Below are 25,607 nucleotides of genomic sequence, written 5' to 3'. Positions count from 1 at the left end.
ATGCTTTTGAACTGTGGTGTTGGAGAAGACTCTTGAGAGTCCCTTGGACTGCAAGGAGATCCAACCAGTCCATTCTAAAGGAGATCAGCCCTGGGTGTTCTTTGGAAGGAATGATGCTAAAGCTGAAACTCCAGTACTTTGGCCACCTCATGCAAAGAGTTGACTCATTGGAAAAGACTCTAATGCTGGGAGGGATTGGGGGCAGGAGGAGAAGGGGACGACAGAGGATGAGATGGCTGGATGGCATCACCGACTCAACGGACGTGAGTTTGAGTGAACTCCGGGAGTTGGTGATGGACAGGGAGGCCTGGCATACTGCGATTCATGGGGTAGCAAAGAGTCAGACACGACTGAGCAACTGGACTGAACTGAATTCTGACCCATGTGAGGTGAACTCATTATAGTTTTGCTTTGCATTTCTCTAATAATAAGTGATGATCAGCATCTTTTCATTTGTTTATAGGTCACCTGTTATGTTTTCTTTGGAGAACTTTCTATTTAGGTCTTCTGCCCATTTTTTTATTGGGTTGTTTGCTTTTCTGTTATTGAACTATATGAGCTGTTTGTATATTTTGGAAAGTAAGCCCTCGTCAGTTGTACCACTTGCAAATATCTTCTCCCAGTCTGTAGGCTGTCTTTTCATTTTGTTTATGGTTTCCTTTGCTGTGCAAAAGCTTGCAAATTTGATTAGGTACAAGTTTTTGATAAAAAAAAAATTTTAATGAGTGGAGAAAGAAAAGTTAAGTCCACAGGCATTCCAACCAGGGAATATTTAAATTGAGAAGAAAACTTATGATAGCTTTTATACCAAGCACCAGCACTCCAAAGGCCTTACAATATGCTTTTTATGTTTAAAAACTTCTAAGTCTGAGAGCTCAGTGAACTGAAGAAAATGGATGGTGGTTGGTGTCAGTCAGGTTTCTCACTTTTGGAGTGGGAGTTTACAGACAAGCAAAGGGAGAAAACCACAAGGATCCATGTAATATAATGGATTAAAGTTGGAAACCTAAGTATGAACTCATTCTTAGTTTAATACAGATACAAATGGTTATATATAGAAATATTTAGTTATGTGCATATACAGATATTAGTATACACACATATATATTTCCTTTCTCTGTCAACTGAGAAGGTCCAGAAACAATAAAACCTTAATAGTAACAAGTACATCTAATACCCAGAGCTTGATTTCTAGTATTATTTTCCAATAAATGGAAACTAGGGTTCCTTGGAGAAATCCTTGATTCTAGGAATGGGAAAGGAAATATATACAAGATGAACCTGGAGCATCTTAAAGCACCAGAAAAGAAGAAAATGCTCAAAACACAAAACAAAAAAACCCCCAACACTCATAGTAATGGAAGCATGTCAAAGGACACAAGAGTCAACTGAAAGAGCTCCCAATGGCCAAAGTTGGAATGTGAACAAAAAATAAGCCAAGAAATATTGTATTGTAATACAAAGTACAAAATAAATATCCGTAAGTCCATTCTGATACGTATAAATGACTGAATAGATCAACAGAAAAGAGACAAACCATCATATGGAATAATTCCAAGTAAATATGTGATACTCTGCCCTAAGGAGGGGAAGCCTAACCCCCAGCGCCTGAAGTGTGGGCTGTGCACAGTGGCCTCCTACAGAGCGCTGTACAGAAGAGGGAAAGAGGAACGCTATGATGGAGAAGCCTGATCAACAGCCAGGTAGTCAAGGCAACACCAACAGTGATCACTCACACTGGTACAGCATGACAGGCGATGAGTATGACACCTTACCCCTGCGGCCTTCCTCCCTCAAACCTTTATCCTCAGTCTAATCATGAAGAAAAAGCAAACAAATCCCACTGAAGGACATTACACAAAATACCTGAACAGGAGTCCTAAAAAACTGTCATAGCCAAGAGAAGCCTAGCAGATATAATGACCAAAAGTAATGTAATATCCTAGATGGGATCCTGGAACTCCAAAGGACGTCAGATAAAAACTAAAGAAACTGAAATAAAATTGGAAGTGTAGTGAAAGTCGCTCAGTCATATCCAGCTCTTGCGACCCCATGGACTAGACTGTAGCCTCCCAGACTCCTCTGTCCATTGGATTCTCCAGGACGGAATACTGGAATGGGTAGCCTTTCCCTTCTCCAGGGGATCTTCCCAGCCCAGGGATCGAACCCAGGTCTCCTACATTGCAGGCAGATTCTTTACCAGCTGAGCCACAAGGGAAGCCCAAGGATAAGCCTAACTGAATAAAATATGGACTTTAGTTAATAATAACATACCAAGAGTTTCCCTGGTGGCTTAGTGGGTAAAGAATCTGCCTGCAGGAGACATAAGAGACATGGGTTTGATCCCTGGGTCAGGAAGATCCCCTCGAGAAGGGCAGGGCAACCTACTCTAGTATTCTTGCCTGGAGAATACCATGGACAGATGAGCCTGGTGGGCTACAGTCCATGGGGTCACCAAGGATGGGACAGGACTGAAGTGACTTAACACACACATGCATGCAATATACCAATATTGATTCATTAATTATTAATGAACAATTAATAATTGTTAATAATAACATGCCAATATTGGTTCACTAAGTGCAACAAATGTACCATGCTAATGTAATATGTTAATAATAAGAGAAACTGGGCACAGTGTCTATGGGAATTATCTGTACTATCTTTGCAATTTTTCTGTGAATGTAAATCTGTTCTAAAAGGTTTATTTTAAAGAGTCATGCCATAAAATGGAACTTATCTGGAAAAAAAAACAGTGACTAGAAAACAAAGAAACAACACTTTTAAAGTGCTTAAACCCAGAATTCTACGTCTATGTCCTTAAAAAATGACAGCAGAAAAAGACACTTTAGGGTAAATGAATGATGAGAGAATTTGTCACAGCAGATCTGTGCTGCAAGAAATGATTTAAAACATTATCTAGACTGAAAGGGAAATGACATTAGATATCTCTGACTATACAAAGGAAAAAAGAACACCAGAAATGCAACATATGAGTAAATAATATCCAAGTCTATCACTTTTCCCTTCATCAGTTTTTTTGTTCCCATTGGGGTCGCAAAGAGTCGGACACGACTGAACGACTGAACTGAACTGACCCTCACCAACAAGTGACTTCTTTTCATTCCTCCTCCAAAGGCTCTACAGACTTAAGAGTTTGACAGTAAGTCTTACAAGGGCAGAAAAGCCCTCCTAGGGAGAGTCCATCTACAAACTCTGGGGAAGGATTTTACAGTTAAAACTATGGAGGGGTACTTTGGGCATTTAGTAGGCATGTGCCTGGGAGGCTAAACACTCTGTAAATACAAAGGACAGTTCTACAGAGCCAAGAATTTTCAGTATCCTACCTCCTGAAAAATCCGAACTGAGGAGCATTGTAAGGTATCAATGAATCTTTACCAGTCCTCTAACACATGGAGCAAGGCTGCACCATTTTCCTTAGCAGCTGTGCCTGCGGCACTAGCTCTGAGCTTGTCCCTGTAAATCCAGGTCACCGTCATATGAACAGCTAACAAGTAAAAAATGCCTTCTGTCCTGTAACCTGTGAAACTGATTTCTAAGCTAGTATTCTAAACCCCACGCAGATCGTTTACATTATTTCAGCTTCCTCCTCTTCTACTGCTGGAGAGGAAAGGATAAGTACAAGCAAGATAAAATCACAAGTCAAGTGATGAGTCCAATCAATTTACTCAGGATACTGAGCCTGCAGTGTCTGAATTAGGAATACTAGAAGATAAATTGTCTTAAGTATCTAGCAGAGGGAGGGGCTCTCCACTTCCAGGGAAATAAAGGACAAGTTCAGAGCTTACAGGAATGTTTTAAAACAATCATCAGCAGTCATTTTTTAAAAGTTGTTCTTTTTCAAAAGCTACTGCTTACATATTAGTTTCAAATTTTTCTTGATAATCATGAATTTCTGAAAAAAGTGTATGGATCATATGGAAGATACAGAAGAGATATTTGCAAACTCAGGCCACAGACACAATTAAGAGTATAGTAAAATTTAAAATGCAAACTCAATCTGTTCTGAAGTAATTAAATTCATATTCAATTAGGCCCTAAAAACTAAACAGTTAAAGCAACAGTATGACTATTATTTATTTTCTTGATGGGCTTTTAGAATAAAGGAATAGATTTACATTAAGTGACCCAAATTATGGATATTTAAAGATATTTTACAATGTATTTGTGATTTATCTTTACTTGTTTTCACAAGGTGTGATTTTTTTCCTATTCACAAAGAGAATATTTAAAATGCAAACTCAATCTGTTCTGAAGTAATTAAATTCATATTCAATTAGACCCTAAAAACTAAACAGTTAAAGCAACAGTATGACTATTATTTATTTTCTTGATGGGCTTTTAGAATAAAAGAATAGATTTACATTAAGTGGCCCAAATTATGGATATTTAAAGATATTTTACAATGTATTTGTGATTTATCTTTACTTGTTTTTACAAGGTGTGATTTTTTTCCTATTCACAAAGAGAATATTCTATATTTTACAGAGTAATTTTTTTCTATTCATTGCTAGATAATATAGAGCTATATATCTTTTTTAAAAAAGAGAATATGATGCAGAAAAGGTAAAGAGCTATTTGATTGATTCTATTCAACCAGTTAAAGGAACACTAAAGAAGCATTCGATACTGCTAATTGACATAAAGATAGAAAAGTAAATTATATGGTTAAATGTTTACCTAAATTACCTCATCTTCCTATTAAAATGAAAAAATGCTCACAGATTCTTACAGACATACAAATAAAACTATCAAAGAGCTCTCTGACTTGACAACAATTTGACACAATTTATGACTGTTAAGCAATAAAGTCTATATTAATTTTTAAAAACCAGGAAAATAAATCCTTAACTTTTATACAAATGTGCATTATTTTAAACTATGCAAGTGCCCATAACTTCCCCTTTATACTACCACATATTTGTTAACTACATTACAAAGAACTTATTCTGCCAAGTAGAGGTAACAAATAAAACCACAAATTGAGCGGTCTTTCCTGTCAATGATGTCATGGACACTGTGCCAGAAAAGATGTCCTTCAGCCACCAGATGAAGGGCATTCATTAGAACAAACAGGAATAAGCTCTTGAAACATTGTCAACATGGCAAGAAAATGAAATACTTAACAATGTTAAATTTTAAAATTAGTTATAAAATATATCCTTAAATGAAATGAAAGCTTAACAAAGCTAAATATCTTCATGAAATCATTTCAATGCAGCACATACTTATTTTGTTCAAGATATTTTGCTAACCATTGCAGAAAATAAAAAGACACAAACTTTAACTTAAAGAAACCCACAGTCTTCTCTCTACCGCCAGTCAAGTATACACATGATGACAACAGAAAACAAAAGGACAGTGCCGTCCAGAGCTACAAAAAAGACGCTATGAAGACTGAAGGGGCCTCAGACAGTAAACTCACTGAGGGTGTGGCCCAGGGCTCTTTTTATCAACTCTCACCAGTTCATATTAGTTCATATTACAATGCACAGCACAAAGTGCTGTTTCTCAAATGACGGGTGGATAACAGAATTGACATGTGAGCAGGGGAGGGCTAAAACACGGATCTCCCCCTTGAGATGCGGAACTACAGGTATATTCCAGGTATCTTTGCAGGTACAGATACAAGGGGTATCTAGTTACTCTGACAGAAGGGTCCTTGAACCTTACACAGAAACAGGAAGAAAGGGCTCTGTGAAGGAGAGAGAAGCAGTGCACACTAATGAGCCAGGAGAACAATGGTTCTCAGAGCACAGAGATTGTCTATGCTGCTGTCCTCCACAGCAAGGACTCATGGCCTTCCAGAGAAAGAGACTGAGAGACCAAAGAGGTCTTCCTACAGAGGAGGCAACGTGGCCTACATCACGGGGAGGAAGTCAGTGAAAAATCTGAGAAGGAAACCTAGCTTTCTTATCTTTACCTATTTCTCAAAGCCAGACCTGTGGACCAGTGGCATTAGTGTCACATATAAACTTCTTAAAAACAGAGTCTCAGGCTACACTCCAGACCTACTCAATCAAAATCTCCATTTTAACAAGATTCCCAGAGGATACACATATACATCAAAATCTGAGGAGTATCCCAGAGCATCTGTCTAGATGTGACATTACTGGATCACAATGTTTGAGTTCTTTAATGGTATTAGACATACTAAATTTCTCTCTGAAGCATTGTCTCACGTTCTTTCTAATTTTCTGTGTATTATAAAGCCATAGTTTTGCACTATAAAGCCATTTCTTATTGCTTTTATATTACATTTGCCTTACAAAAGTTCTATATCCTAAGAATATATCCTCAAACTCTATCTAATTTTCCTTATTTGTGTTATCAGCTAAAATGTAATAAAAGAGTTACATGGTTAATAAATTTGGGAAACTGCAGGTTAATCAATTAAAACAAGTCTTTAAGACTTCTCAGAGACTTCAGTATGTTTATTAGGAGCTTCTAAAATTGAAATATTTTTCAAGCATTTTCTAAAACTTATTTCATCATTTACCTTTTTTCCTCCATGGGTCATCTATGGAACATTTTTGGATACTCTTAACATTTCAAGGAACACAGATGGAAAATCCATGTTAATTTAGAAAGAATTCTCTCCCTTTTTAAACAAAAAATCATTGAGGGAGAAAAAAAAGACAAACTTGATTCCCTCTCTTATAATCCCCAGATCTTTACATACTTAAAAGATTCTCATTCTCACTACCTCTCTAGTGGTTTTGTATATGTAAAATAACATCACATAAAAAGAAAAATACATTCTGCTCAGTTGAATTTCTCGCTATCCATTTTTCTTTGTGTTTTCAGTAAGAAGAAAACAGCAAGGAATGATTAGGTCCAAAATTTCGAAGTTTTTTCTTCCCTCTAATACAGCTGATGAGAGCAAACTGGCATCTGCTCTAAGACCTAGGCAGAAAAACCACTGTCATTTTTTTTTTGAGGATAACTGATTTACAATGCTGTGTTAGTGATCTCTGACAGTGAAAATCACACATTCTATTTTATTTATACCTTCCTTAAAAAGTTTCAGTTTTCCTACAATAAACACAAATTACTTTTGGAGAAAGAAAAAATATATATATTTTAATTCTAAAATGCTTAATTTGAAGGGAATAAAACAAGTTAGAGCAATAAAATTTAAATTAATCTGCGTTATTCTATTAAGATATACACAAAAGTATCAATGATCTTAAATTAGGTGAGGTCTTTGCAAGACAACTGTCTAAAATTGATAATGCAAATATTAATTATGATTAAAGAGTTAATTCTTTAAATAAGTCATTAATCTTTAACATTTTTTATAAGTGCAAAATTAAAGTTTATCTAGGTTTCAACTAGTTGTAATAGATTGGTAAACTGAAAGGTAAACACCAAAACACCTGTGTCTAAGCCTCTCTTCTGCTGGCCCTTGCTTGCTTCAATCTCTTGGTCTGTAAGTGGGAGAGTACCTATAACATACATGGCCATGATGAGGCCATGAGGCCATGACTGTCTAAGAAAATACATAAAAAAGAGACTCCTCTACATCATGTCACCAGAGAAACACAAATTAAAACAACCTATTACAATGACCAAAAAGAAGGAAAAAAAAAAAACTGACAGCACGAAATGCTGGTGAGGATGTGGAGTAACAGGAAACTTTCATTTTCTGCTGCTGGAAATATATAAAGTGGTACAGCCACTCTGGAAAATAGTTTGATGGTTTCTTACAAAACTATCCTCTTACTGTACAACTCAGCAATCAGGCTCCTTAGTATTTATCCAAGGGAATTGAAAACTTATGTCCACACAAAAACCTGCACGTATGTTTATGGTGGCTTCACTCATAACTGCTCAAACCTGGAAGCAACCAAGATGTCCTTCAGTAAGTGACTTGATAAATAAACTGTGGAACACCCAGAAACCGGAATATTCAGCACTCAAAAATAATGAGCGATCAAGTCATGAAAAGACATGGAGGAAACCTAAATGCATATAACTAAGTGAAAAAAGCCAGTCTGAAAAATGTCCAGATTCTGCTGGGAACCTAAAATTGCTTTAAAAAGTAAAGTCTAATAAAAACCAAAAAATTCCCTGCTATATCGTGCCTGCCATATATACAGCAGTGCTCAATAAATTGCACCATTGTTATTAAAACAAGCACATTAGAAATATCCTGTTTCCACAGAAATGAAGAAATATGGTTACTGCTATAATTAAAGTAATTACTAAGTTAGTTTCAACATTCATTTTGATAAGATAAAAGGCATGACATAATCTGGATGAATGATTCTAAATCTAAGATACTATTTTTCAAAGTTATCAAGTGAAATGTGAAATGACTAAGGATTCAGTCACAGTCAGTTCCTTAATGAGTGCAAGTCTCACAGTGTTTTACTGTCGTTATGTAAGAAAAAGTTCGACTAAAAGAAAAAAAATGTATCTCAACAAACAAATGGCAATACCAAAGAAAAATATAATCCTAGAATTATGTTGGAAATGATATGGTTTCAGCAAGAGGTAGAATGTGTTCCTATAAAGCAATAATTTGCCAGAGGGAAAACAAAATCTACAACTTCCTTTTTGTTTACCTGGATGAGTCATGGTGACTGGCTCCTCTTTGGATTTATTATTGTAGATGACTACAGCAACTGCATTGTGGAAAGCAGCCCGTGATATTTTCTCTTTAAAGGTGCAATTTCCCCTCTGCAGCAAGGCAATCCACTGTTTGATGTTAGGAGGGACAAAGAACCGTGTTTGAGGATCACAGCCCAGATGATCAGCAACTAGACAGATGAGAAGAGGGAAAAAAAACAACCAGAGATATTAACTTTTTCCTCAAGGAAACAAAATCAATCAAGTCTTCGTCAAAGTGCTTAACTATTCTCTGGATACCACAGCACTTCAAGCAGCTTGCTCCCAGCAGAGCTATAAATACATCCACAAAGGACAACGCAGTCCTGAATCCGAGTCCATATCTGTTCAGGGAGAGAGATGCTCCATTAAAACGTTACCTGTAAAGGAAATTAGAAGGGAAAGACTGTTTAACTTCACAGATTGATAAAATATTAAAGACTGACCATATCTAATGTAGGTTGGTGAAGAGAGGAGGAAGATATGACAAACAGAACCCCCAGCAATCCAAGGGATGGATCTACCCTGACTTCTGCTCATTCACCGCAGTTCAGTTCAGTTGCTCAGTCCTGTCTGACTCTTTGCCATGCCATGAACTGCAGCACGCCAGGCTTCCCTGTCCCTCACCAACTCCAGGAGCTTGCTCAAACTCACATCCATCAAGTTGGTGATGCCATCCAACCATCTCATCCTCTATCGTCCCCTTCTCCTCCTGCCTTCAATCTTTCCCAGCATCAGGGTCTTGTCCATTAAGTCAGTTCTTTGCATCAGATGGCCAAACTATCAAGAGTTTCAGCTTCAGCATCAGTCCTTCCCATGAATATTCAGGACTGATTTCCTTTTGGATTGACTGGTTTGATCTACTTGCAGTCCAAGGGACTCAAGAGTCTTCTCCAACACCACAGTTCAAAAGCATCAATTCTTCTGTGCTCAGCTTTCTTTATACTCCAACTCTCACATTCATCCATGACTAATGGAAAAATCATAGCTTTGACTAGATGAACCTTTGTCAGCCAAGTAATATCTCTGCTTTTTAATACGCTATCTAGGTTGGTCACAACTTTTCTTCCAAGGAGCAAGCGTCTTTTAACTTCATGGCTGCAGTCACCATCTGCAGTGATTTTGGAACCCAAAAAAATAAAGTCTGTCATTGTTTCCACGGTTTCCCCATCTGTTTGCCATGAAATGATGGGGTCAGATGCCATGATCTTAGTTTTCTGAATGTTGAATTTTAAGCCAACTTTTTCACTCTCCTCTTTCACTTTGATCAAGAGGCTCTGTAGTTCCTCTTTACTATCCGCCAGAAGGGTGGTGTCATCTGCATATCTGAGGTTATTGATATTTCTCCCAGCAATCTTGATTCCAACTTGTGCTTCATCCAGCCCAGCATTTCACATGATGTACACTGCATATAAGTTAAATAAGCAGGGTGACAATATACAGCCTTGACCTATTCCTTTCCCAATTTGGAACCAGTCTGTTGTTCCGTGTTTGGTTCTAACTGTTGCTTCCTGACCTGCATACAAATTTCTCAAGAGGCAGGTCAGGTGGTCTGGTATTCCCATCTCTTTCAGAATTTTCCACAGTTTGTTGTGATCCACACAGTCAAAGACTTTGGCACAGTCAATAAAGGAGAAATAAATGTTTTTCTGGGAACTCTCTTGCTTTTTCGATGATCCAGCAGATGTTGGCAACTTGATCTCTGGTTCCTCTGCCTTTTCTAAATCCAGCTTGAACATCTGGAAGTTCACGGTTCACATACTGTTGAAGCCTGGCTTGGAGAATTTTGAGCATTACTTTACTAGCATGTGAGATGAGTGCAATTGTGTGGTAGTTTGAGCATTCTTTGGCATTGCCTTTCTTTGGGATTGAAATGAAATCAGACCTTTTCCAATCCTGTGGCCACTGCTGAGTTTTCCAAATTTGCTGGTATATTGAGTGCAACACTCTCACAGCATCATCTTTTAGGATTTGAAATAGCTCAACTGGAATTCCATCACCTCCACTAGCTTTGTTGGTAATGATGCTTCCAAGGCCCACTTGACTTCATCTGGCTTTAGGTGAGTGATCACACCATTGTGGTTATCTGGGTCATGAAGATCTTTTTTTTTTGTATAGATCTTCTGGGTATTCTTGCCACCTCTTAATATCTTCTGCTTCTGCTAGGTCCATACTATTTCTGTCCTTTATTGTGCCCATCTTTGCATGAAATGTTCCTTTGGTATCTCTAATTTTCTTGACGACATCTCCAGTCTTTCCCATTCTGTTGCCTTCCTCTATTTCTTTGCATTACTTATCTCCTGATCCCCATCTCCATCATCACCACAAGGAGACTGATATTGCTTGGCGTAAATGAGAAAGCCAAACTTTTGGTTCTGTTACTAACAGTCTTGTTAAAATTCAAGTATCCTTGAACAAACTTCTCAGTAAGTGTCGAAGAAAATTAGAAAAGTTCAGGTCTGCATATGAAAGTTTAAATTAGTTAAAGTAACATGTGAAGTGAAAGTCGCTCAGTTGTGTCTGACTCTTTGCGACCCCATGGACTGTACAGTCCATGGAATTCTCCAGGCCAGAATACTGGAGTAGGTAGCCTTACCCTTCTCCAGGGGATCTTCCCAACCCAGGGATCGAACTCAGGTCTCCCAGACTGCAGGCGAATTCTTTACCAGCTGAGCCACAAGGGAAGTCCAAGAATATTGGAGTGGGTAGCTTCCAGCAGATCTTCCCAACCCAGGAATGGAACCAGGGTCTCCTGCACTGTAGGAGGATTCTTTACCAACTGAACTATCACGGAAAATAACATGAAACTAGAATAAATATTCCTGTAATTTATGTGCTGTGTTAAGCTACTTCAGTTGTGTCCAACTCTGTGTGACCCTAAGGACTGTAGCCTGCCAGGCTCCTCGGTCCATGGGATTATCCAAGGAAGAATATTGGAGTGGGCTGCCGTGCCCTTCTCCAGGGAATCTTTTCCACCCAGGGATCAAACCCACGTCTTCTGTGGCTTCCACATTGTAGGTGGACTCTCTACTGCTGTGTCACCAGGACAGCCTCATCTAATTTATATTTATGGGCAAATATGTCTCTATAGTTTCACATTAGGATACATATATTAACTTATTATAGCTACTTGTCTAACAAAATACACAAAGACACCGAAACTATCCACTGGGACAATAAATTACATGGTCATTGTCCTAGATTTGGAGGGAAGTTTTTTCAAGTACATTTAAATTTGTCAGGGGAAGTTGATCAATTTTTGATTCTGCAAACACGGGAAGTATATCTCTGGCACTCTGCCTATCTTAAAAAGCTGTCCCTGGCTGCTCTTTCCATTCTCATCCTTACTTTTATAGCAGGTTAAAATGAAAAGGGAAGGGCAGTTCAGAAGGAGGAAGAAAGTCACAAACATTTATTCTGAAGACATGCAGTGCCAGAGAACGGTGTGCCCTAGCCTTCCTGGAATTGGCACTGCCAGTACTCTGAGGGCTGAGAGGGAGGGAAGGAAAGGAGCGCAGCACAAATGGGTAACACTAGAAGGAAATAAACAATGAAAAATTAAACATTAAACAAATGAGGTGTACAATAAGACAACACCAGGGGGGAAATGGTTGCTGTCTATGCCCTGGAAGCACACTGCTTAGCAAAAGAAATGAAATGTTCACACTACTTAGAGAAAACGTAAAATGTAGAGATGTCACTAACTTCAGAGAAATGCTACATCTATCATTCCCTCTTAAATAATAGCTTTCCCTAAATTCTTTTATTATCCTGGTGATGAACAGCAATGAGAGCATATTTGTTACTACAAAGCGGGAGACAGATGATTTCCCAATTTGTCGTGATTGACACTGTTGACAACTATGACTCACCTTTTCCTGAAACAGTTTCTACACTCTGAAACTTAAGTCCTTTCTCAGTCAAACAGAGAGAAAAAAAGGTTATGTCATGATTTTGTGTAAGTTTCTCAGTCGTGTCTGACTCTTTGTGACCCCATGAACTATAGCCCACCAGGCTCCTCTGTCCATATGTCCATAAGATTCTCCAGGCAAGAATACTGGAGTGGGTTGGCGTTTCCTTTTCCAGGGAATCTTCCCGACCCAGGTCTCCTGCATTGCAGGCAGTATTTTTACACTCTGAGCCACCAGGGAAGCCCTATGTCATGATTTTAATAGTCAACTTTTGAAAGACACAAAAAAATCTTCAAACTCTGAGATTTTGAAACAGATATTACTTTCAGTAATAATGTCTGTTTCATAGATAATTATCATGCTTAAAAATATAAGCATTTAGTCAATGTGTTATGATAACCTCACTGTCTTGGGAAAATTTTCAAGAATACCTAGAGATCTGTATGCTTGTCTTCTATGAAACATGGGTATTTTCTGCACAGATGTGTGTGAAGTCTATCCACAACCCAGTAGCACACCTCCACCCCATTTTCCTAGCTCCTAATACCTACCACTTCGATTTCATTCTTTCTCTCTGATTTTAACAGTATCATTGTCCACTTGGAAGAACAGCAGTTCTCTAGTAAGTCACAAAGTCTAAGACTGAAAAGACACACCAAGGGGTACAACAAAAGAGCAAAATTTACGAAACATACTGAAGGGAAAATTAAAAATCCTCTTAAGGAATCCTCACCCACTAAGAACAGATTCTACGAACAACTCCATCATCAATATAAATTCCAACAACAGATTGTATGTGGAAAAGAAGTTTCCTGTTCCCCCAAATTTATCCAAATCATTATTCACTAAGGGTCTTTGAAAACCTTTATATCAATAAAAATATAGTAAGAAATTCAAGTTCTTATTTAACAGATTTTATCTGCTCTTGGCTGCACTGGGTCTCTGTTGCTGGTGTGCTCGGACTTTCTCAAATTGCAGAGTGGGGGCTACTCTGCAGTTGTGGTGTGCAGGCTTCTCACTGCAGTGGTTCCTCTTGTTGCAGAGCACAGGCTCTACTAGTTGTAGCATGCAGGCTCTAACCGCCCCTCGACACATGGAATCTTCCTGAACCAGGGATCAAACCCATGTCCTCTGCATTGGCAGGGGGATTCTTAACCACTGGACCACCGATGAAGTGAAAGTTGCTCAGTCATGTCCAACTCTTTGCGACCCCATGGACTATACAGTCCATGGAATTCTCCAGGCCAGAATACTGGAGTGGGTAGCCTTTCCCTTCTCTGGAGATCTTCCCAACCCACGGATCAAACCCCGGTCTCCCACATTGCAGGCGGATTCTTTACCAGCTGAGCCACCAGGGAAGTCCCTAAATTCACGTTCTTGTTCAAGGAAGTTCAGAAAAAAAAAATAAGGGATTTTTATAATCACTTAGTACCATGGTATGCTTATCTATGCTTGGCTTTAATTAACAAATAACTTGAACAATGAAATAATGTCAACAGCTCTACAACACAACTTCTCAAGAGGACTGATGACTGACTGGCACTATTCCAGAATTTAATCCCAGTTGTTTATACTTGAAGTAATTTATTAAGTAAAGACAAGCAGTAGTATGGCATAAAATATCTATGAATCACTAAATTTACTTCCACTAAAAATCATAATGAAAATGTGAAATAATAGGTGATATAAAATGATAAACTATTTTACAATTTTATTTGTCAAATGTATCTCAGTAAATTTGGAAAACATTTTTACATTATTGAGAAACTTAACTTCAATTTTTTTTCTGTATGGACTTTCCTGTTGAGCCCAGAAACAGTAATGAGACTAATTATCCCTTAACAAGAACCAAACAATTCTGGACAGGAACAATTAGGGAATACTCACTTTAACGAATATTAACTTAAATGCTTAGTAACATACTAAATACCAGAGAGAAATACAACAGAACCAAACACCTTGGTCTTTAATGTTAAAGCACCACTAAATGGATTGAAGATGCATGCCTGGCACAGAAATTAAATATCAACAAAGTAGTTAAAAATGCCAACGCAGAGAGCTTACAAATTTAGGAAAGGAAAAGAGCAACATAATGGTCTAAGTTTAGTGGAAGTTGGAAGCTAAAACACTTGAAAACTGTTCAAGCAGAAAGGGGAAGGGCACAAGCGACCAGCATAAACATACAGAACAAAGACTGTCTCTTAAACTTCTTGTGAAAATCAAACAAATTTTATTTATTTTTGGCTGCACTGGGTCTTCGTTGCTGGTGTGCATAGGAGCACAAATTGTGCACAAATTCTCTCAAACTGCGGAGAGCAGGGGCTACTCTAATATCTGCCCTTCAATGATATACTGATCATTTGGGCAGATATTAAATATTTGAATATTTAAAGTAGGCTGTGAGTAGATAAGTAAATAAATACTCTCTTCCCCACCTCAGAGCGGCCTAAAGTTCTCCACGTTGATTAGTTTCACTCCCATTTCTTAAAACTGCAACCACCCCATCTGCCAAGTAGTGATATCCACATTGTTGTGTGGGTGATGCTTCCTCCTGCATCCTGAGAACTTGCAAGAGCCAAGTGGGCCTAGGGATGGGCAGCTGCTGGAATCCTTAGGCACACAGCACAGGTGCCCCGGCGAGACTCTAGCTTCCAGAGAATGCGTGTCTTGTTTCCTCCACCTTAAAGGCCAATCCCACTACTCCTCTGCTGACCACCTTCTAAGCCTCAGAACTGCGCTAAAGTATCTTCTCTGAAAAGCCTTCCCAATTTCCTAACGCTGAGTTGGGTGTTTTATTCATGTTCCCATGGTACCCTGAGATTCCATTTATTTTAGCATTTATCACACTCTGAGTCTCCTGGAACGTGATATCTAGCATCTTTTTCAGTATCTCTGGCATACAGCAGACACTTAACTCATATCATGACGGGAGCAAGAGAAGAACAACAGAGGGAGATTAAGCAAGACCTGATATAAAGAAAAAGCTTGTGCCAAAGACCACTCTGTTTCATGTGGTAATGTTCTGACAGGGGTAACATTCTATCAGTTGTTTTCTGTAAAAGAAGTAAAAATAAAAATGGACCTAACTAGTTACCCTAAATTTAGATGTTTCCATTTTCACTATTTTCACATTAGATTATAATTTCTTTAATCTTTAGATTTACTTCTTGTCTTTATTTTCAATGTTGAATTTAATTTTATGATTCAAATAAAAAATACAATTCTTTACTTTTGTTCCCAACTTTTTAGAAAATTGAAGTGTAATTGATTTATAATGTTGGATTAGTTTCAGATGTACAGCAAAGTGATTCAGTTAGATATATGTGTGAGTGGGTGTGTGTGTGTGTGTGTGTGTGTGTGTGTGTGTATATATATATATTCTTCTATAAATTATTTTCCACTAAAGGTTATAATAATGCGTGGCACAGGAGCGGCAGCTGCACAGCACAGCGGCCGAGATGAACTAGCCCACGTCCAAGGTCAGAAGCAGTGGCTGCACTTTGCTGGAGCAGCCATGAAGAGATATTCCACATCCAAGGTAAGAAAAACCCAAGTAAGACAGTAGGCGCTGAGAGAGGGCGTCAGAGGGCAGACAGACTGACACCACTATCCCAGACAACTACCCAATCTGATCACATGGACCACAGCCTTGTCTAACTCAATGAAACTAAGCCATGCCGTGTGGGGAATCAAGCTGGAATCAAGATTTCTGGGAGAAATATCAATAACCTCAGATATGCAGATGACACCACGCTTACGGCAGAAAGTGAAGAAGTAAAGAGCCTCTTGATGAAACTGAAAGAGGAGAGTGAAAAGGTTGACTTAAAGCTCAACACTCAGAAAACTAAGATCATGTCATCCTGTCCCATCACTTCAAGGGAAATAGATGGGAAAGAGTGGAAACAGTGGCAGACTCTATTTTGGGGGGATCCAAAATCACTGCAGATGGTGATTGCAGCCATGAAATTAAAAGACACTTGCTCCTTGGAAGAAAAGTTATGACCAACCTAGACAGCATTTTAAAAAGCAGAGACATTACTTTGCCGACAAAGATCTGTCTAGTCAAGGTTATGGTTTTTCCAGTAGTCATATATGGATGTGAGAGTTGGACTATAAAGAAAGCTGAGTGCTGAAAAATTGATGCTTTTGAACTGTGGTATTGGAAAAGACTCTTAAGAGTTCCTTGGACTGCTAGGAGATCCAACCAGCCCATCCTAAAGGAAATCAGTCCTGAATATTCATTGGAAGGACTGATGCTGAAGCTGAGGCTCCAATACTTTGGCCACCTGATGTGAAGAGCTGACTCATTTGAAAAGACCCTCATGTTGGGAAAGATTGACGGCAGGAGGAGAAGGGGACAATGGAGAATGAGACAGTTGGATGGCATTACGGACTTGATGGACATGGGTTTGGGTGGACTCTGGGAGTTGGTGATGGACCAGGAGGCCTGGCGTGCTGTGGTTCATGGGGCCGCAAAGAGTCGGACACGACTGAGGGACTGAACTGAACTGGTAGGTTATTAAAAGATACTGAATAGCGTTCCCTGTGCTATGCAGTAGTTCTTGTTTTTTTTTTTTGTATATAGCAGTGTCACCTGTTAATCCCAAATTTATCCCTCCCCCTTTCCCCTTTGGTAACCACAGGACTGTTTTTCACCCAACTTCTTAATTTTATACATTTAGCTACTGGACTTAAGTCGCTAGCTTTCATCCCTTTATTACTTCCATGGATAAACTTACTATTTCTAATTTCACTCGAATCTAATTTATTTTCAGTTGCAGACTAATTGCCTTACAGAGTTTGCTGTTTCCTGTCAAACCTGCACCATCTGTTATCACTCGTCTTCATCAGTTGTTTAGTCTCTGAAACACTGAAAATGCTTACTCTTTTAATTTGTTAACTTATGTGTAAATTTTAATTTTTGCCTTAATCTTGTATCTAGTTTTTTAAATCCCTCCCCAAATACTTCTGTTGTATATATATATATTTTCTGGTAGGATTTGTTATCGTAATGGCCTGCAGAAACAACTTGGACCCTAGCCTTTCCTGTTTTCTCAGGAACCTTGTATCAATGATCATTCCCTGCCTTTTTTCCTCTCATTTAAACCTGCTTGTTTCTTCCATCGTAAAAATAAAGGAGAAGAAAGAACAGTATCTCAAAAGACTCCCCTTTACTGCTACTGTTCTCAAGAGCTATCTGTACCTGTGATTCTCATCTCCTCAGTGTCCACCCACTTCTCACCACATTTTAAAAGCCTGTATTTACTTGGCTGCTGTCGGCTCTTTGTTGCACCATGTGGGATCTCTTCTTGTGGTGTGTGGATTCTCTGGTTGTGGAACGTGGGCTCAGGAGTTGCAGCAAGCTGGCTCTGGAGCACACAGGTTCAGTAACTGCAGTGCACAGGCTTAGCTGCCCCGCAGCATGTGAGATCTTAGTTCCCGCATCAGGGACTGGACTCACATACCCTGCGCTGCACGGCAGATTCTCAACCAGTGGGCCACCAGACAAGTCCCTCCTCATGACATTTTAATCTCTGCATTCAGTCACTCCACTAAAAGTGCTCTGAAAAGGCATCAATAACCTCAGCATTGCTAAAACCCAAGACATGTGTGATCCTCTTCCAAACTGACCTGACAGCTACAAGTGTCCCAGCTGAGCACTCTACACTCTCTTGGCTTCCAAGACCCCCATCCTCCTGATTCTCCACTTCCTCCTTTTCTTTCAGAGCCCTCCTTGCTAACCTTCTTTACTGACTCCTCTCCCTCCATGTGTGCACTCAAACCACTTGGAGGTCTAAGACCCTCTGCAGCTAGAATTCTCTCTACATTGCTGGTAGGCTTTTTTCTTACTGGAGCAACAATGCTTACTAACATTTCATGCCAATCAGCTCTTTCCTGAGAAACTATTTTTCAAATTTTACTTATACAAATCCAGTTCCCAATATACACAACTAAGTCAGAATGCTAAGAATCAGAAGAGGAATATGGATAATTACACATAGGAAGGAGATTCATTCCCTCTCATTCCAAGCAGAGACTGGTCCTGCCTTGATGACCTAACATTCTTGAATGTCTTTGCTGGTTCACATGGAAGGAGGCATGGGAGAGCATTTGTAGGCAGGTCTATGGACAGTCACTTTTTAATTTATTTCTTTCCAGGCTATTTGGCCCCAGCTTCAGGCAAGGCCAAGGGATCACTTTGAGGTTTCAAATGGATGCTATTAGTTGCCAAAAATACCTACCACCAAATGAAAACCAGAAACAGAAACCTAATTTAATTTGGTCATCACCTCTACACAGTAACATGCTTTATGTGACACCTACTGGAGCCCAAACTTTGGGAGGTAGACAGACAATCTAAGATTTACCACACAGAAGTTACATTACATATGAATGACAGGACTTCTCTCTGCTTTCCACAGGATGTGAGTAATAGAACATATGAGTCAAGTTTTTGCTGACAGTCATTTTATGATAGAGAAGGGAAAATCTTAGGATAAAGTTAAAGCTATTAATCGGAGAAGGCAATGGCAACCCACTCCAGTGTTCTTGCCTGGAGAATCCCAGGGACAGAGGAGCCTAGTGGGCTGCCGTCTATGGGGTCGCACAGGGTCAGACACGACTGAAGTGACTTAGCAGCAGCAGCAGCAAAGTTATTAAAACAATGGCAAAGGGACAATGAAAGGGACAAGATCCTTGGGAACACTGCTGAGTGCTGAATTCCTGGACAGTGAAAGCTGCCCTACCTTGGAGCTTCTGGTTCTGACACAGGATTAATGTCTTTCTTATTTAAATCAACTTAAGCAGGAATTTGTCACTTGGAACACTCACATTTCTCATGTGAGTCAAGCAGCAATGAGGGGCTCTCTTAATCCACCAGGATCCACATTTGGCAACTCAAGCCCATCAAGAAGATCAAACCTAAGAAGAAAGCTTCCTGGAAAAGTCCTTTGACACAGAGAGGCAGCTGTGATGCTAATCTTTTGCCATCCTCCCTGACCTGAGAGGAGGGGTAACTATCCAGGAGAGGAGAGCTTTACCCAAAGATTAACATCTAGGGCAAGAGATCTCTCTAAGGATCCAAGGTAGAATCCAAGAGGCCAGGGAAATCATCTATAAACACTAAATGAAATTTGGCTTTTTCTTCATCTGTGAATGCAGACATTTAATCAATGTCTCTATCTTCTTCCTAAATAACACAAGGCTCTTAAAAGGCTTCTGTAACAAAGTACTATAAACTTGATGTTTGTTTAAACAACAGGAATTTATTATTCTCTCACAATTCTGAAGGCCAGAAGTGTTAAATCAAGGTTGCTGGCAGGGCCATCTTTCTACTGAAGGTCCTAGTGAAGAACCCTTCCTTGCCTGTTCTAGCTTCTGGCAGCTCCACGTGACCTTGGTTTGTGGCTGCAACTCCAACCTTTGCTTTCATGTGGCCTTCTCCTCTGTGTGTGTCCCTTCGCTTCTGTCTCTTACAAACACACTTCTCATTGGATTTAGGACCTATCTACGCTATCAAGGATGATCTCATCTAAGGATCTTTATTAATGACAACTGCAAAGGCTTTTTACCCCCCAAATAATGTTTCCACGTTCACACGTTCCAGGGATCAGACATGAATGTATCTTCTGGGGGACTACCTTTCACCCTGCCTTTAGAAAGTAACTCCAATCACCACTTCTCATCTTATGCATAACTGTCCACTATACAGTTCCACCTTGCTTTAATTATCCCCTCTCTAATAGTCAGTGCTTCATACAGTCAATGTTTGTTAAACTTTACCTACAGATGCCTGTCCGTTCTTATATTAGTCAAGGTTCTCCAGAGAAACAGACCAGTAAGATATTTGCGTATATAAAGAGATTTATTTCGTAAGGAACTGGCTCATGCAATTATGGAGGCTAATGAGTCCCATAAAGGAGGCTATCAAGGACAATAAAGAAAGCGGAGCACCGAACAACTGATGCTTTTGAGTTGCGGTGTTGATAGAAGGCTTTTGAGTGTCCCTTGGACAGCAAGGAGATCAAACCATCCTAAAGGAAATCCGTCCTGAACATTCATTGGAAGGACTAATGCTGAAGCTGAAGCTTCAATACTTCGGCCACCTGATGCAAAGAACTGACTCCTTAGAAAAGACCCTGATGCTGGGAAAGACTGAAGGCAAGAGGAAGAGGGGACAACAGAGGATGAGATGGTTGGATGGCATCATCGACTCAATGGACATGACTTGAGCAAGCTCCGGGAGTTGGTGATGGACAGGGAAGCCTGGCGTATTGCAGTCCAGGGGATCGCAAAGAATCAGACATGACTGAGCAACTGAACTGAACAAGTCCCAGGATCTGCAGGGTAAGTCAGTAAGTTGGAGAGTTGATGGTGGAGTTCCAGTCCAAGGCTGGCAAGACGCGCTGATGTTTAACTCCAAGGGCAGGAAAAAGCCAACGACCAGTTTGAAGGCAGTACGACCAGTTTGAAGGCAGTCAGGCAAGAAGAAACTTACTTATTTGAAGGATAATCACCGCCTTTGTTTCATCCAAACCTTCAACTGATTGGATGATGTCCAACCACAACAGAGGGCAATCTGCTTTAATCTGCCTTATTCAATCTACCAATTTATATGTTTGTCTCACCTAAAAACACCCTAACAGAAACACTCAGAATGATGTTGACTACATACCTGGGAACCTTGTGGCCCTGTGAAGGTGACACATAAAATTAACCACCACGGTACTATTCGTATCTCACTTCTGTGCTTCCTCCTTCTTACTTATTCTACATATTTTAGAAGTTCTTTCAATGAAGATCTGTTAAGGATAAACTTGCTTTTCATGGTAAACATGTCTTTACATATCTGAAAACTTCTTTTACTTTCTCTCATCCTTGAATGATAAATTAAGGTAAAAAGTCTAGATTTTATTGTTCTGTTAGCACACTAAAGGTAATATTCCACTGTCTTCTGCTTCTTATACTGAGAGGAGCTGAAAAGAACATTTTAACCGTGTAGGTTCTCAAATGTTACCCACCTACTTTTTACTTTCAAATCTAGTATTTTTAAGAAGCAAAATAGATGTGTTTCTTATTTTTCTATTAACTGTCAATTTTTACTTTTGGTTTTATTCTGAAGAAACAAACTTTTACTATAAACTACAGTCTTTTCATATAGAATTTTAAAGGCAAAGAAAACAATAAAATATCTTCTGCACACCTAGAGTGCTGGATATATCCATCAGCATTGCAGAAAAGATCATACATAGCTGAACAGTCAGCAAGTTTGTCAATAGCCATCCATTATCATTATTTAGTTACTGTAGATCTCAAATGGATTTTGATTATTTTTCACATCCTTAGAAATTATATATATATCTGTTGGATGTTCTCCATGACATAATAAAAAGCATCTTAAAGTAATTTTAAATGATGGCTAATACAAATCAACCTGGAAAGTCATGTTCAGAAACAATTTTTATTACAACTGATGTAACAAACACTTCATGCAAGAGAGATGCTGTAAATCAAAATAACCAAAAAAATCGCTGCAAGGTAAGATAATGGTATCACAGTACAACATACAGAAATGCTAATTATTTTATCCATATCACTCCCCATTCCACAAAAGCATTAGAGCACTGAGTACAACTCTTTCTGAGGCTTTCTTTTCTGCTAGCTCCTACCCATCACATTTTCCTCCCAGCTCTCTGAGCACTCTTTCGCATTTTTCCATTGCTAGTCTCTCAGCGGGTGTGTTCACTAAGGCTCTGCCCCAGGCCCTTTTCTCAGTGGGTCCATTCACATGGCTTCAACTATCACCTATATGTAGATAATGCTTAATTCTAAATCTCTCTCGAGCTTTAGTCTTTAATTTTCAACTGCTTGCTAGATATTTCTCCATGAATACAGAGTATTTCAAACTCTTCCCAAATCAAATGTGATCATTCTACATAGAATTCCTTTCTGATAGTATCATCAATAAGACTCTTAAACATGTAAGGTGGAAATTTTCATTGCATTCCTGAAAACAGGTAAGTGGCTATAAAGAGACCCACTCCATCAATAGTGTTCAATTTTCTTGGCTGCCATCAAGAACCAGCTAGACAACCTCATTGTAACTAAATCCTGCTAATGTACAGAGAGATGTAAGAACACCACTGAAGGCCCAAAGGAGTGTATGAAGGCATGACTCGCCACTCCAGCTTTTCTGAGGTATGATTAATAAAATAATTAAGACAACTATTAATAAAAACTATATATATTTGGGGCTTCCCTGGTGGCTCAGATAGTAAAGAATCTGCCTGCAATACAGAAGACCTGGGTTCGATCCCTGGGTTGGGAAGAGCCCCTGGAGGAGGGCATGGCAACCCACTCTAGTATTCTTGTCTGGAGAATTCCCATGGACAGAGGTGCCTGGTGGGCTACAGTCCATGGGGTCACAAAGAGTTGGACACAACCGAGCGACAAAGCAAGTATATATTTAAGACGGTGATTTGATACACCTATACACTGTGAAATGATTATAGTCAAGTCAATTAACATATCCATTACCTCATATAGTTAGTTACTTTTATTTTTTGGTGTGTGGTGAGAACACTGATGACCTACTATTTTACCAAATTTTAAGTATACAATGCAGCATTATTAACTATAGTCACCATGCTATACATGAGATTTCCCCAAAACATTCATTTTATAGCTCAAAGTAAACAACATTGAAGGACATTATCACTTCTTGGGCAGAAAAGTAAAAGATGCAGGAGCACTCCTATTTTATTTATCATTTCTTGTTTCTAGTACTAATACTTTTAGTACTAGTGGCTCTGACAAAATGACAGTGTTGAAAAAGACTGGGCTATCTGAAACACATTTTCAAATGTTATAATCATGCATTCAACAACATATTAAAAGAGTAATACACTGTGATCAAGTGAGATTTATTCCAGGGATGCAAGGATGCTTCAACATTCATGAATCAATGTGATTATACCACATTAACAAGAAGAATATAAATCATATGATCATCACCATAAATGCAGAGAAGCATGTGATAAAATTCAGCATCATTTATGATAAAAAAAAGTAAAATGGGTAGAGAGGGAATGTACCTCAACATAATGACAAGCCCACAGTTAACATCATACTCAACAGTGAAAACCTAAAAGTTCTTCCTCTAAGATTAGGAAAAGACAAGGATACCCATTTTGCTACATTTATGTAACACGGTACTGGAAATTCTAGCCATAACAATCAGGCAAGAAAAATAAGTAAAAGGCATCCACGTCTGAAAGGAAGTAAAACTGTCTCTATTTGTAGATGTATGTGTTAAGTCGTTCAGTTGTGTCCAACTCTTTGCAACCCTGTGGACTGTAGCCCGTCAAGTTCTTCTGTCCATGGAATTTTCCAGGCAAGAATACTGAATGGGTTGCCATTTCCTCCTCCAGGGGATCTTCCTGATCCAAGGATTGAACCTGGGTCTCCTGCATTGCAGGCAAACTGTGTACCATCAGAGCCACCAGGGAAGCCCAATAAGATACTATCTGTAGATAACATGATACTGTATTTATAGAAAACCCCAAAGATTCCGCAAAAAACTGTCTGAACTAATAAATTCAATAAAATTGCAGGACATAAAATCAATATATGTAAATCAGTTGTGTTTGTGTTCTATATTGATAACAAGCTACCAGAAAGAGAAATTAAGAAAGCAGTCCCATTTATAGCTGCATCAAAAAGAATTAAATATCTAGGAATAAAACTAACCATGAAGGTGTAAGACCCAAACAATGAAAACTATAAGACACCAATGAAAGAAACTGAAAAAGACACAAATAAATGAAAAGATATTCTATGCTCATAGTTTGGAAGATTTAATATTGTTAAAATGTCCATTTTACCCAAAGCAATCTACAGATTCAATGTGATTTCTATAAAAAGTTCAATGACATATCCCACAGAAACAGAACAAATAATCCTGTCATTTGTATGGGATCACAAAATATCCCAAATAGACAAAGCAATCTTGAAGAAGAACAAAGCTAGACACACCATGCTTCCTAATTTCAAACTATATTATAAAGCTATAGTAATCAAAATAGTCTGATACTGGCATAAAAACAGACACACAGATCAATGGAACAGAATAGAGTCCCCAGAAATAATCACACATACAGAGTCAATTCATTTACTGCAAAGCAAACAAGAATATACAGTAGGGAAAGGAAAGCTTTGGAAAAACTGGACAGCTACATGCAAAAGATCGAAACTGGACCACTATCTTACAACATACACAAAAACAAGTCAAAATGGATTAAAGATCTGAATATAAGACCTGAAACCATAAAACTCCTAAAAGAATACACAGGAAGTAAGCTCCCTGACATTAGTCTTGGCAATGAGTTTTTGGATTTGACACCAAAAGCAAAGGCAACAAAACCAAAAATACACAATTGGGAACACATCAAACTAAAAAGCATCTGCTCAGCAAATGATCGCATCAACAAAATTAAAAGGCAACCTAAAGAAAGAGAGGAAATATCTGCAGTTCATACATCTGATATGGGGTAAATATGCAAAATATATTAAGAACTCATACAATTCAATTATCTAGGGTCCTTGTTTCATGCAAATTTCTATTTACATAGTTTCCCACTATTCCTTACATTTCACAGGAGCTAGCTAAGTGTATGATGAGATTGTTGTTATCCCTTGAATTAATGATGAGTTAAAAGAAATGATTCATTTTCATGGAAAAAAAAAAAAAAATGATGGGCAAGGAACAGTCTCACACTAACAAGAGAAGTATTTGTCCAGATGCTGACTGACCACTGATCAAAGGGCTTTAAGCAAAACTTCTGAGGAAGGACCTAGGAGAACATGAAAAAAAAATCATGAAATCAATCATGACAAAAAATATAAGTAATGACAAAAGAATGACTTGTCATTACTTTGGTTCACAAACACCTCAGGTTATGAAAACTCCACACTTCTCTCATTTGTTTTCTCACGTGAATAGCTTCTCACCATGGTGCTTTTCTTCCTAATTGTCCTCCATAGGGATTGATTTCATGATTTTTT

General features: G+C 38.7%; 1 protein-coding gene across 1 annotated transcript in view; it reads right to left on the bottom strand.

The window, feature by feature from the left end:
* The window catches only part of RNF130 (ring finger protein 130), a 142,807-nt gene that overhangs the window by 92,450 nt on the left and 24,750 nt on the right, over positions 1 to 25,607 (bottom strand). Inside the window, exon 2 of the mRNA XM_010830675.1 lies at positions 8,592 to 8,786. Within this exon, the coding sequence (XP_010828977.1) occupies positions 8,592 to 8,604 (13 nt within the window). The 5' untranslated portion in view covers positions 8,605 to 8,786. The remainder of the gene's footprint in view (positions 1 to 8,591; positions 8,787 to 25,607) is intronic.

Source organism: Bison bison, unplaced genomic scaffold (assembly GCF_000754665.1).
Source record: "Bison bison bison isolate TAMUID 2011002044 unplaced genomic scaffold, Bison_UMD1.0 scf7180017864519, whole genome shotgun sequence".
Classification (NCBI taxonomy): domain Eukaryota; kingdom Metazoa; phylum Chordata; class Mammalia; order Artiodactyla; family Bovidae; genus Bison; species Bison bison.
The sequence above is the reverse complement of the archived record's forward strand: the minus strand, read 5'-3'. Positions and strand labels throughout refer to the sequence as shown.